At 40.2% G+C, this 14,679-nt stretch overlaps 1 protein-coding gene and 1 long non-coding RNA gene across 22 annotated transcripts in view; one reads left to right on the top strand and one right to left on the bottom strand.

Annotated features, from left to right (window-relative positions):
- RECK (reversion inducing cysteine rich protein with kazal motifs) overlaps window positions 1-14,679 on the top strand; it is a 92,074-nt gene that overhangs the window by 39,644 nt on the left and 37,751 nt on the right. For 10 of the 21 annotated variants that reach the window (XR_013404700.1, XM_015117456.3, XM_077965745.1 and 7 more), the window contains 3 exons: window positions 5,176-5,209; window positions 7,945-8,142; window positions 11,869-12,136. Coding sequence is in view for 18 of the 21 variants with exons in the window: in XM_015117456.3 (XP_014972942.2) it covers window positions 5,176-5,209; window positions 7,945-8,142; window positions 11,869-12,136 (500 nt within the window). In the remaining 3 variants the exon portion in view is untranslated. Of the gene's footprint in view, window positions 1-5,175; window positions 5,210-7,944; window positions 8,143-9,463; window positions 10,483-11,868; window positions 12,137-14,679 lie in introns of those variants that run through there. The other 11 variants (XR_013404701.1, XR_013404702.1, XM_077965735.1 and 8 more) reach the window with 3 other exon arrangements.
- The window catches only part of LOC144334635 (uncharacterized), a 65,774-nt gene that overhangs the window by 22,476 nt on the left and 28,619 nt on the right, over window positions 1-14,679 (bottom strand). The gene's annotated exons all lie outside the window — the stretch shown is intronic.

Raw genomic sequence — 14,679 nt, 5'->3', positions numbered from 1 at the left:
CAGTTAATAAAATGTTCTCTGTTTGGTCTTTGTCCAAAAGTAACTAAATCATCCAAAATTCAAATCTGCAATTTTTTTACAAGATTCATATGATGAGTGTTTTGTTGTCATCATCCTTATCATTGATGAAAATGAGAGAGAGCTGGAGTAGCCAGTAGTAAAAGGGCAGTGGACAGAGAAAGGATTGAAACAAGTGGACAAATGGAGGAATGAACCATTTTTTTCAAGTCCAAAAGCCAAATCCAACTGGACAGCCAAATATACATAGCACCAAAGGGCAGAGCCAAGGCTAGAACCCAGACTGCCCTACCAGTGCTCTTCCATGACACTGCATTGTGAGAATAGTCTTGTCTCACTGTATTGTAATGGACTATTTGGAATTCTCTCTTCTGAATGCAGCCAAAGCAAGGTTGAATGTTTGTTCATAGATTAATCTATTTAACCAGTTTCCTATTTTTAAAATCAGTAGAAAAGGGTCACTGAAGAGGCAGAAAATAAATTGCAAAGCGAACTTCTGGGCTAGAGGTTGGACCAGCAGAGTCTACCACCCAGGCGCACCCAAAGGCTCTTCCCCACCAAAAGGAAAACCAGTATGGCATGAAGGATCACATAGGGCTCCCTCAACTTTGATTTACTCTGTTTTTCTGCCAGGTTTGCCCACAGTTCATATGCTCCCAACACTGGATCAAAGGGCTTGTTCTACCTGGAATTCCCTCTTCCTGAATCCATCCTGACACACCCCTATGTAGTAATATATTGGAGCTGACATCTACCAGCTTGGGAGTACTAATTGTCAAATATTCAGGAATTTAATAGTGAGAGTAGGGCAGGGAACTAGTTATTGAGAGCAGCTACCACAGGAAAGATTTTAGGAACAAGTTTTTTTTTTTAGGATCAAAATATTTTTAAGGAAAATAATATTAACCTCAAGAAAATGGTGACCTTTTTTGGTTACAATTTAAGGTACTGACTTTAAAAATAGGGGACTGGTTAAATAGATTACTCTGTGAACAAACATTCAACCTTGCATTGGTTGCATTGAGAAAAACAATCCAGACTATTCTCGGTGCAGTGTCATGGAAGAGCACTGGCAGGGCAGTCTGGGTTCCAGTTCTGGCTCTGCCCTTTGCTTGCTGTGCATATCTGGCTCTCTGACTAGATAGTGACAGCTTTTGGATTTGAAGTTCTCTTGAGACCCTGTCAACTCCAGTATGCTGGCATGTTCTTTGTGTCTTTGAGGTTATGGTAGATCCTCACCTCCACACCGCTATAGTTTTGACCTATTCTTGAGTAACATGAGTAGGGGAGGGATCTGTTATATGGGGGCACATTGGGTGTGGCATTAGTAAGCAGGTGAAAAGAGACTCCCTAGTAGTGAATACGAACCCTCAGTTACCTCCAAAAGTCAGAAAGTTACCTTTCAAAAGTCAGATGGCAGACTTTTGAAAGACTTAAAAATTGACTAGCTAAGACTTCAAGACAGGCTGACTTAAGAAATGAAGAAACTATTAAGTTAATCCTATAACTCATTATGTGTATGTCCTAAGCCCTGTCAGACTAATCAGCAGTAGTTAAAGCGGTAAAAAGGTAGAGTTACATATAGTAAATTTAGGAGTCATTCAGCAAAGAGGGAGATATGATCAGTCTATTAAATCATGATAGGTGTAACAGAATTTATTCATCAATTGCTGGATAACTGGAATGAAGGAACATTCTTTTAAACCTTAAAATGGGTGAAGAGGTAAGATGGTATTTATTAACACTAAAATGTTAGTAGTTAATGGTAGTTTTCACATGATGCTGCCATCTGAAAATATACAAGATTTTTAGTTCAACAAATTCAGGTAAACTTAGGCATGAAAGGTCTATTAATGAACATCAAGAGAAATAAGAGATGCTTGAAGAACATCTCTGAACTCTGGATGTGACATCAAGGGAAGCAACTGTGCTGTTTTCCTTTTTCTTCAGGTGTTGGGAGACTTTTTCTGTAAAGGGCCAGATAGCAAATATTTTAGGCTTGGAGATCATTCACTCTCTGTCTATGCAACTTTGCCATAGAAGTGTACTTAACGTGTGAGGTAGCCATATAAAATATGTAAATGAGCTTGGCATGCACCTGTAGTCCCAGGTACTTGGGAGGCAGCAGGGTGGAGGCCAACCTGGGCAACATAGCAAAATCCTGTGTCTTAAAAATTTTTTAATTTAAAAAAGTATGTAAATGAAAAATTACAATTTTAAAAGTATGTAAATGAATGGGCATGTCTGTGTTCCAATAAAAACTTTATTTCCAAAAACAGGTGGCAGGCAAGATTTGGCTTGTGTGCTATAGTTTGCCAGCCCCTGTTTGTAAGTAAAAGCTATTGTCTGTAAGTATTTCCCCTTTCTAGGCCTTGGTCTCTGGCTTCTGTTAAATAAGGAAGTTGTACTAGATGATTTTTGACATTTCGCAGGATTTGCCTCCTTTAGTAGTATCTCTCTCTGAAGCTAAGTGATCCATAGGCTGAGTGACATTTATTTGTAAGGTCAGTTTTTTAAACATCCAGGTTGAACAAATGTGTAAGTCTCTAGAGCAGAGTTTATCAGTCTTGGCACCATTGGCATTTTGGTCTGGATAATGTTTTGGGGGAAGGAGACTGTCCTGTGCAGTGTAGGATGCTTAGCAGCGTCCCTGGCCTCCTGGCACTCCCTACCCCTCAGTGTGACAACCAAAAATGTCTTCAGGCACTGCCAAATGTACCATGGGAAGCAAAATCACCCCTGGTTGAAAACCACTTCTGTGGAAACTTTAAAAATAACTAGAAAAATGTCAAATACTAGAAAATCAGGCCATGCAACCCAAGACAGCCACCAAGATATCAAACATATTTATTCAGGTACCAGCTCAAAAAAAGCCAAACCAAAGGGAACAAACATCTTATTAGAAAGAAAAGAGCAATAAGAGTTGTATTCATCCAGTCAAAGAGGGCTAGAAAGTTGATGACCGACTACCTTTTTTTAATTTTTTTATTTTTAATTTTTTATTTTTTATTTTTTTTGAGACAGAGTCTCGCTCTGCCGCCCAGGCTGGAGTGCAGTGGTGTGATCTTGGCTCACTGCAAGCTCCGCCTCCCAGGTTCATGCCATTCTCCTGCCTCAGCCTCCCGAGTAGCTGGGACTACAGGCGCCCGCCACCTCGCCCGGCTAGTTTTTTTGTATTTTTTAGTAGAGACGGGGTTTCACCGTGTCAGCCAGGATGGTCTCGATCTCCTGACCTTGTGATCCGCCCGTCTCGGCCTCCCAAAGTGCTGGGATTACAGGCTTGAGCCACCACGCCCGGCCTTTATTTTTTTATTTTATTTTTTTTTTATTTATTTTATTTTTTATTTTTTTTTTTTTTTGAGACAGAGTTTCGCTGTTGTTGCCCAGGCTGGAGTGCATTGGCCCAATCTTGGCTCACCGCAACCTCCGCCTCCCGGGTTCAAGCGATTCTCCTGCCTCAGCCTCCCGAGTAGCTGGGATTACAGGCATATACCACCACACCCGGATAATTTTGTATTTTCAGTAAAGACAGGGTTTCTCCATGTTTGTCAGGCTGGTCTCAAACTCCCAACCTCAGGCGACCCACCCACCTCGGCCTCCCAAAGTGCTGGGATTACAGGTGTGAGCCACCTCGGCCGGCTGGTAGCTGACTACTTTTTAATACTGATTTAGATCATTTTATAAGTGTTCCTGAGTCTAGTGAATCCATTTAAATAGAGAGTTATTGATAATGGATAACTGAAAAGTCACACTAAAACAAGGAAACATGAATGAAGAGAGATATAAACAAGATCATTGTTAATGAACACTAAGAATATTTACTTTTTCACTCCTGTTATATTGCTTGATGGAGTCTCCAGCAGAAAGAATTCATATTGGGTGAATTCAGGAACCCTTATCTATGAGGCCCAGGGTTTTCTGTTTTATTTTGTTTTGCCTTAAATTGTTAAATCAAGTGTGGTATATTCCTACAATGGAGTATTATTTAGCAGAGACAATGAATGAATACAGCTTCACAAAGCTACATAGAGGGATCTTTGAAGCTAGGTTTTAAATGCCAGTAGCTGATCCTTTAACAAATCCCTATCACCTAGACAGCTTGCAATTTGGCTGCAATTAAAAGCCAAAATCGGGAGGCCGAGACGGACGGATCACGAGGTCAGGAGATCGAGACCATCCTGGCTAACACGGTGAAACCCCGTCTCTACTAAAAAATACAAAATACAAAAAAAAAGGCAAAATCATCTTGTTTCAACAATAAGGGTGTGCTTGATTTTATTCTGCCTGTAATTTATGCCCATATTATTTCTTTTAGGAAGTCATTATCTTCCCATTGTGATTGATATTAATCATAGCTGACAAGCCCTAAATATCCAAATGGCTTTGTATAAGTTTTTCATTTTTGTCTTGTTTTGGATTTTATTTTCTTTACGTTGACTTTAATACTGGGTGTGTCTTCTGAACAATACGCACTCTAGAGACACTAATTATAGTCTCAAACTCTGCTTTTGACTTTTTCTGTTACCTGGGTCGGGTCTCTTCCCTGCTGAGGAAACAGTTTCTTCATCTGCAAAATGATAGATTCCCAAACTCTGGTCCCAGGATGGCTATAAAAAAACCATGTTTGAAGTCTTGTTTAAAATTTGGATTTCTGTGCCTCACCCCTAGATTCTGAATCTGTAGTCTAGGGTAAGGTCTAGGAAACTCAGGTGATTCCGGTGTACAGCCATGTTTGAGAACAAGTAGAGATAATGTCTAAAGTCCTTTCAAATCTAAAATGCAGTGGTTACATGAAATATATATTTCCCTAGATGTCATTTATTAGATTATTTTCTGGAAAGTTTTTTATATCCTGCAAGGAATAATTAAGATTAATACTTTGTAGCGCCTCCAACCGCACACACACACAGCTTTATATAAATTTGGTTTGCTATAACTGGTCAGCTTATGGCTCCGAGTAGTCATCTTGATCCTGATATATGTTGGAAGATGGTTTCCCTTTTTACCAGGTTATCATTTCATAACTTCTGTGTTTTCAGTCTTGGATTTAGAGAATAAATAGTTTTAATATCATGATTTCCATGTAACCATAAAGTGGAATTAAATTACAAATTCTGTCTGGTTGTTAATTTCTGTTTATTTTTCTTTAATTTACAGAATGCTCTTTTCAGTTGCATTAGCAGAAATGAAAGTAAGTATATTTGTCAATGGTTGTACAAGCAGTCCAAAGACATAATTAGCCATCTGAAGCAATGTGCACAGCAGGATTCCGATAGACTGTTTCCCATGGTGTATTTAGGTCATTCATGTATTATAACAATTCCCATGTCCTAACTGTAGATCTGCAATGCAGAGACTAAAGCTCTATGTGCTAGAGGATGATCACAACCCAATAAATAGGCCCATTTTCAGAAGTTAAGTACACCCACGCTATGTAATGTAGCACTTGCCGAGTGCTGTGTCTCAGTTTATTCAGCAGACGTTGATTGAGTACTTGGTCAGTGTGGGGCAGACACACATCTGTGGAGGACACGACCTGTACACAAAGAACCCTGGGATATGGTAGGATATGAAATAGTGTCACTGGATAAAGTGCTGCAGGAGTTCAGAGAGAAGGGATCATATTTTGCAGGGGTACTTAGAGGTGGCTTCATGGAGTTGGTAGCTGATCCAGGCCGTGAAGGATGGGTAAGATGTGAACAGCAGAGAATGGAGGAAATGGAGATTGGAGGAAGGGCTTACAGGTGAAGGGAATAGTGAGCGCAGTTAGAGATGGGAAAACACATGTAAGGAACAAAGAGTTCTTTAGCTCAGCAGGGAAGTATATTGAAGGATAATAAGAAACATTTGCTGTCTGTACTTTATCTTCTATCCTTTCTGACTGGGGCTTAGGTCAAGATTTTCCAGGTGGTCTCAGGCATATAATCTTATGTCCTCCCACACTGGTGAAAAAGCCAGCCGATTGGAAGAATCAGAAGATAGGCATCTTGTCCTATTCCTGTATGTCTATTCTTACATGTCCTCACTATTCCCCACCACCACCCCCAGTGTATCCTCACTGAGGTTTATAGTGATAAATGTGGCCATTAATCATTGTTCTTTGGCCAGGCGCTGTGGCTCACGCCTATAACCCCAGCACTTTGGGAGGCAGAGATGGGTGGATCCCTTGAGGTCAGGAGTTCGAGACCAGCCTGGCCAATATGGTGAAAACCCATCTCTACTAAAAATATAAAAATTAGCTGGGTGTAGTGGCATGTGCCTGTAATCCCAGCTACTAGAGAGGCTGAGGCAGGAGAATCGCTTGAACCCAGGAGGTGCAGGTTACAGTAAGCCAAGATCACACCACTGCACTCCAGCCTGGGCGACAGAGCGAGACTCTGTCTCAAAAAAAAAAAAAAAAAAAAAGTGTTCTTTGTGAAGAAAATGAACTCTTTGGCAATAAACATAATAAGTTTGGTAGTAGTTGCAAGTTTAAAAGAGGTGGTACAGTAGGTATGGAATAGTTTCCTGGTCTGGGAAACTGAGGCTTGTCGTATATCAGTTCAGTCCAAGTTCAGTTTCTTCGATTATGACTTTATTATTATCATTATCATTATTTCTGGAAGTCACCTGAACTCCCTACTCATTGGTCTTTGGAATTCACCGGAAACCTGATTCTGGTTCCTCCACATCAATCCCTAATAATTATCAAGAATTTCCTCCCTGATTTCTCTCTCTCTCTCTCTCTCTCTCTCTCTCTCTCTCTCTCTCCTTTTTTCTTTTTGAGAAAAGGTTTGGCTGTGCTACTGAGGCTAGAGTGTGGTGGCGAGATCTTGGCTGACTGCAACCTCCACCTCCTGGGCTCAAACCATCCTTCCACCTCAACCTCCCTAGTAGTTGGGACCACAAGCACATGCCACCGCGCCCAGCTAATTTTTGTATTTTTAGTATAGATGGGGTTTCAACATTTTGCCCAGGCTGGCCTCAAACTCCTGGACTTCCAAAGTACTGGGATTATAGGTGTGAGCCATAGCACCCGACCCCCCTGCTTTCTCTTAACCTCTTCCTGCCATACCTCTACCTCTCCCTTCAGCCTCCCACAGACTCCCTTAGATTCCTGTGAGGGGTTCTTGTTCTTGTCCATTACAGATCCCACATCTGCACCCCCAGGTACTCATCTAGGTCTCCCAAAATACCTTCAATGGCAGCCCATTAATTGTTTTAATACATAAATCCAGAGTAATATTTATTTCAAATGAGTTTTCTTTTCAGTGTTGAAGCAGGTCATATCAATTGTGAGATGAAGTCTATCTCAATTTAGGCATACTCTTACAGATAGATGTTCAAACTGTATAGAACTTTTGGGATTTTGTTTCAAGATACACAGTTATATAAATGTCAGATTTATTAAATGATCCTTTCATCACTTAGTTTTTACTGGCCCTGTTTTATAAATGTGAGGGATTTGGGGTTTTGTTTTATTTTGGTTTGGTTTGGTTTTGCTTTGCTTTGTGTTTATAAACCTCTACAAATCTAACACAGAAAGACACTGCTTCACTGGTTTTCAACATGGGCACTCTTGGCATTTTGAGAGACAGTGTTTGTTGTTTGAGACTGTCCTATGCGTTACAAGACATTTAGCAGCCCTAACCCCCATGTACTAAATGCCAGTCGTAGTCCAACTCCTTGTGGGGTGTGGTACTGTTCCTGTAGAGAACCGCTGGACTACAGACTGTAAGTTGATAAATAATGACTTTCTTATACTAGTGAGCACTTGAATGTCCCCATGATTAAACATACAGAAGTGCCGATTTTAAGTGTTCATATTCTGTGGCATAGTTTTATTTCTCAAATTTAGAAAGACATATTGTTCCATCATTATGAGGATGATTTAACGTTAAGAAAAAGCTGTTTTCATTTCAGTGCCTTCTCTTTTTTTCTCCATAGTGGGCTCGGTTTGTTGCAGTTATGCAGGTCATCACACAAACTGCCGAGAATACTGTCAAGCCATTTTTCGAACAGACTCTTCTCCTGGTCCATCTCAGATCAAAGCAGTGGAAAATTATTGTGCCTCTATTAGTCCACAATTAATACATTGTGTGAACAATTATACTCAATCTTATCCAATGAGGAACCCAACAGATAGTAAGTAAAAGGGACATATTCTTCTCATTTCAATCTTTGGTAAAAGAGTGTACAAAGAAGTGATATGTTCTTGTAGATATCTGCAGTCTGGGTCATTTGAGAAATATCAGACTTCCTTTGGTATTTAGATTTGGCAGATTGAAGAATATCATCACAGCCAAAAGGGGCCAAGAAAGATGAGACCGTAGAGGGTATGAGGAAACAGGAATTCTCAATTCTGAGGGTGGGAGAGTTCACTGATACGGGTTTTTTGGAGAGAAGTTAGGTAATGACCATGAGTATTTCAAATTATCATAAGCTTTTGATCTAGCAGTTCCACTTCTCACAACTTATCTCACAAGAAAACTTATACAAATTTGCAAAAATATATATATATATGCATATAAATGATGTTCACTACAATGCTGGTATAATAGAGAAAAATTACAAACAACCCAAATATCCATCAATACAGTATTGATTAAAATTGATTAAATAAATTATGGCATACCTATAGAATAATAAAAACTTGGCATCCAACGAAAAAAGGACTTCTTACATAGAAAGAAGTCCAAGGCTGAGTGTGGTGGCTCACGCCTGTAATCCCAACACTTTGGGAGGCCAAGACAGGCAGATCGTTTTGAGCTCAGGAGTTTGAAACCAGCCTGGGCAACATGGTGAAACTCTGTCTCTACAGAAAATGCAAAAATTAGCCAGGTTCACACACTTGTGATCCCAGCTACTTGGGAGGCTGAGGCTGGAGAATCGCATGAATCTGCGAGGCTGAGGTTGCAGTGAGCCAAGATCCCGCCACTGCACTCCAGTCTGGATGACAGAGAGAGACCTTTCTAAAACAAAACAAAACAAAAAGGCCAGGCACAGTGGCTCATGCCTGTAATCCCAGCACTTTGGGAGGCTGAGGTGGACAGATCACCTGAGGTCAGGAGTTTGAGCACAACCTGACCAATGTGGTGAAACCCTGTCTCTACTAAAAATACAAAAATCAGCCAGGTGTGGTGGCACGTGCCTATAATCCCAGCTACTCAGGAGGCTGAGGCAGGAGAATTGATTGAACCTTGGAGGTGGAGGTTGCATTGAGCCAAGATTGCACCACAGCACTCCAGCCTGGGCAACAGAGCAAGACTCCGTCTCAAAAAAAAAAAAAAAAAAAAAGTAAATCACAGAACTAAAAATATAGTGTGATACATTTTTAGTTTATACCTAATTGTTTCACTTTATATATTTTCCATAGTGTTTGAATTTTTGCCAATGAGCAATTATTACTTTTGTAATTAAAAAGTCATAAAAATGAGAAGACAGCCTGATATCTTTTAAAAATCAGGGCCTCCTGATGAAACTGCACCTGATAGGGCTCTTCAGAGTCTCAGCTTTGTACATCCTGGAATCCATTTTCTTCACCTAGAGGTGATCAGATTTATAAAAACTGATTGACCAAACTGACCAAAGGCTGATATATAAGATGTCAATGTTTTGATTTACACTGGGATATTGAAAGAGACTCTGTGGCTTACGTCTGTAATCTCAGTGCTTTGTGATGCTGAGGCAGGAGAATCACTTGAGGCCAAGAGTTTGAGACCAGCCTAGGTAACAAAGCGAGAATCCAGCTCTACAAAAAAAATAGTAATAATTAGCTGGGTGTGGTGGCACACCCAGCTCCTCAGGAGGCTGAAGCTGTAGGATTGCTTGAGCCCAGGAGTTCAAGGTTGCAGTGAGCCATCATCGCATCACTGCACTCCAGCCAGGGCAAAAAAGCAAGACCCTGCCTCAGGGGGTGGGAAAAAAAAAAGACAAAAAGAAAGAAAGACTTGTTTTTTGTAACTCAAAGGCAGTACTGTGTGCCTTGCTTGGCCACCATCTAAATCAGAACTCTAATGGCTTTTGACATCCTGTGGTGTAGCCGTGTGGTCAAAATCAGAGGATGAAGCATTGCCCCAATAACCTTCATTTGTTTTAAAGGCAGATCTGTGCTCTCTGACATTTAGTCTATACAGAGGTACTGCTGGAGCTAAGGAGATGGCAGCTCAATAAAAAAGCCGAAAGAGGTTTTAAGGGTAGAACAATCATCTCCGTCTTTGCCAATACAGAGGAATCTGGCAAAGAAGGCGCCAAACAGATATGCACAGATTTCTTCCAAAGTCAAAGAAAACTACTTCAAAGAAGCCCTTCTGAATTCTGTAGTATGGTTGAAAGTGTTTTTTCATTTCCGATTCTTTGAGAAAATTAAAGGCAGAGCCAAACTGATACCTTGTCAGAGGTCGCTACTGTATTATTTACATTACAACATAGATTAATTAGCATAAGATACATAAAAGCTTTATGTGGTCCTGGAATGTGATGAAATATTGTGTCCGGAATTGGTTCCTTCCGGTGGCTTCTTGGTCTCGCTGACTTCAAGAGTGAAGCCACAGACCTTTGCAGTGAGCGTTACAGCTCTGAAAGGTGGCATCTAGAGTTGCTTGTTCCTCCCAGTGGGTTTGTGGTCTCACTGACTTCAGGAGTGAAGCTGCAAACCTTCGCAGTGAGTGTTACAGCTCATAAAGGTAGTGCGGACCCAAAGTATGAGCAGCAGCAAGATTTATTGTGAAGAGCGAAAGAACAAAGATTCCACACCATAGAAGGGGACCCAAGCAGGTTGCTGCTGCTGGCTCAGGTGGCCAGCTTTTATTTCCTTATTTGGCCCCGCCAGGTCCTGCTGCTTGGTCCATTTTACAGAGCGCTGATTGGTGCGTTTACAAACCTTTAGCTAGACAGAAAAGTTCTCCAAGTCCCTACCCAACCCAGAAGCCCAGCTGGCTTCACCTCTCAATATGGTGTTTGTGTTTGCTGCTATAAAAATTAATCATTTCTCTCATGTCAAGAACATAATCCCTTTTAGGTAATTGTTTCTAGCAGGAAATAATTCCAGCTTGATCTACAATACCTTTTCTAAGAATGTCAAATACCTCTCCTGTGAGAACTTCTTAGGTGTAGGATAGCCTTTCATTTTTGTAAGGATGGTGCTAAAGATCCCATGACTGGGGACAGTGGTGAATTCTGGTAATAGATACCTTGTCCACCTTTAGCTCCTCACCTTTTTGCTACACTGCAAAGTAATAGAGAGAGAATTTGGTAGGGCCTGTATTCTGCAAATACTGACATATAACTAAGAGTAGTAGTAATGGCTTCCACTATACTGCCATGTTCTGTGCTAAGCAGAGCATGACCAAAAAAAAAAAAAAAAAAACACGCACATTTATGTTTGTTGCAGCACTATTCACAGTAGCAAAGACTTAGAACCAACCCAAATGCCCATCAGTGATAGACTGAATAAAGAAAATGTGGCACATACACACCATGGAATACTATGCAGCCATAAAAAAAGGATGAGTTCATGTCCTTTGCAGGGACATGGATGAAGCTGGAAACTATCATTCTCAGCAAACTAACACAAGAACAGAAAACCAAATACTGCATGTTCTCACTCATAAGTGGGAGTTGAACTATGAGACCACATGGACACAGGAAGGGGAACATCACACACCAGGGCCTGTCAGGGAGTGGGGGGCTAGGGGAGGGATAGCATTAGGAGAAATACCTAACATAGATGACGGGTTGATGGGTTCAGCAAACCACCATGGCACCTGTATACCTATGTAACAAATCTGCACATTCTGCACATGTATCCCAGAACTGAAAGTATAATAAAAACAAACAGCTAATTAAGCCACTTATATTCTGAAAATATAGGTTTATATTGCTGTGACAGAGCTGAAGACCACGCTTGCCAAAATGCCTGCAAGAGAATTCTGATGTCCAAGAAAACGGAAATGGAGATTGTTGATGGTCTCATCGAGGGTTGTAAGACCCAGCCCTTGCCTCAAGATCCTCTTTGGCAGTGTTTTCTTGAAAGCTCACAATCTGTTCACCCTGGAGTCACTGTACACCCTCCTCCCTCTACGGGCCTTGATGGGGCTAAATTGCATTGTTGTTCTAAAGCAAACACTTCGACATGTAGGTTAGTATTTCATTTTCCTTTACTAAAATCAGTAGAAAATGGCATTTTAATTAATGATTTTAAGCCTAGCAAACGTGTTATATTCTTACATGGTATAGGCTTAGCATTTAGAAAATATAAAATATTCTTTCATCCAAGAAATGTGTATTGAGCATTCTGTACCATATACAAAACATTGTTCTGTATATTGAGTGCTTTTAGCACAGCATTTTGGGGTGTGGAGGATTAGCATTGTCAGGGTAATAAATATTTAGGATGATGCAGTAGATGAATTCTATCCTTATAGAGATCATTAAGTAAACTTACAGTTTAGAAGATGTTTTGATCTGACATCTAAGGGACATTCTCTTTATTAAATTATGAAACTTCGAACTTTTTATTATATTGGTGGATAACCTGGGTTAACACTTATAACCAGAGTTAGGTGGTAGCATATTGGCATTCATCTGGGTGATACACTTAGGGATGAAAAATTAACAATACAAATATAGGATGTAGGAATTGCAGTCTAGAGACAAAAACAAATGGAGATAACTAAGATCATGGTCGAACACAGGTACAATAGAAATGTGCTTTATTAGAGATATTTGGGGTAAAAAGGGACCCCATGTTACTAGGATATCCTGAAATGAATATAAAATACCAGGAGTAAAACAATATTTCCTGTGGTTTCTAAATTGGATGGACTTTTAGCAAAAAATTTTGCCTGGAATAGCTCATCAAACTTTAGTAACTGTCAATCAAACTTTGGCAAATTTTTTTAAAGACATGAAGGTCAGGCGCAGTGGCTCGTGCCTGTAATCCCAACACTTCAGGAGACCGAGGCAGGGGATCACCTGAGGTCAGGAGTTTGAGACCAGCCTGGCCAATATGGTGAAACCCTGTCTCTACTAAAAAACATACAAAAATTAGCGGACGTGGTGGCACATGTCTGTAATTCCAGCTGCTTGAGAGGCTGAGGCAGGAGAATCACTTGAACCTGGGAGGCAGAGGTTGCAGTGAGCTGAGATTGCGCCACTGCACTCCAGCCTGGGTGATGCAGTGAGACTCCATCTCAAAATTAATTAATTAATTAATTAAAGACAGGAAAAAGAGCGAGACTCTGTCTCCAAATAAATAAAGACATGAAAAACCTGAAAAATATCCAAAGAAAATTAACAAAAAGGCTTAAAGGGAAATTAAATTAGGCTTGTAATTAAGGAAATTGGGTTGCTTATAGAAGTTAATAAATATATTTATGGGAGGGATGCTGAGTATTTCTTTGAATGCCCACAAAAATGTTTATACCTACATAGAGTCACTAGAGATTGGAATGGCTGTGTTGTCCCAAAAGAGCTTCAGTAAGGAAGGCTTTTCCCTCTCTCTAAACTTGATACAGGGTTTTATGGTTTGCTGAAGGCTTTCATTTTCATCAGATTTCATCTTCATAAAACCTTAGGAGATAATTGGAGAAATTTATGTAATTTTTCTTTTACACTTAAGAAACTAACAATGAGATGTTAAATAACCTGTCCAAGGCAAATACAGATTGACCACCCTTAATCCAAAAATCTGAAAACCAAAATGCTCCAAAATCTGAAACTTTTTGAGTGCTGACATGACACCACAAGTGGAAAATTCCACACCTGACCTCATGTGATGGGTCGCAGTCAAAATGCAGTCAAAACTTTATATCATGTGCAAAATTATTTAAAATATTGTATAAAATTACCTTCAGGCTATGTGTATAAGGTATATATGAACATAAATTAATGTCGTGTTTAGACTTGGGTCATAGCCCCAAAATATCTCATTAGGTATATACAAGTATTCTAAAATTTAAAAAAAAAATCCAAAATTTGGGTCCCAAGCATTTCAGATGAGGGATACCTAACCTATAGAAAGTTAAGGACTAGCCAGGTGCAGTGACTCATGCCTGTAATTCCAGGGTGAGGCAGGTGGATCACCTGAGGTCAAGAGTTCCAGACCAGCCTGGTCAACATGGCAAAACCCCATCTCTACTAAAAATACACACACACACACACACACACACACACACACACACAAATTAGCCAGGTGTGGTGACAGATGCCTATAATCCCAGCTACTTGGGAGGCTGAGGCACTAGAGTCACTTGAACCCAGGAGGCAGAGGCTGCAGTCAGCCGAGATCACGCCACTGCACTCCAGACTGGGTGACAGAGTGAGACTCTGTCTCCATAAACAAAACAAAAAAGAAAGAAAGCAAGTTAAGGACTAGAAAAAGGAAAGTTTCCAGATCAAGGTACCTGATGTAACTTGATTGCAGCTTCCTTATTCCCATAATGTGTAAGCCTCCCTGATAGCAGGGACCTTGTCTGTTTTATTCACCGTTGTATTTCCAGTGCTTTGAACAGGCCCTCACACAAGATAGACGCTCAATAAACATTGGTGAGGTGAATGAACAAATGTAAAAGTAAAGATATCTTCATCATAGGGGTAAATATGACAGTCAAATAAAATATAAGGTGAATGAATTTTTACTTACAGTTTTATATATTTCAATAATATGAAAATTATATTGTA

Source organism: Macaca mulatta, chromosome 15 (genome assembly GCF_049350105.2).
Source record: "Macaca mulatta isolate MMU2019108-1 chromosome 15, T2T-MMU8v2.0, whole genome shotgun sequence".
NCBI lineage: Eukaryota > Metazoa > Chordata > Mammalia > Primates > Cercopithecidae > Macaca > Macaca mulatta.
The sequence above is the reverse complement of the archived record's forward strand: the minus strand, read 5'-3'. Positions and strand labels throughout refer to the sequence as shown.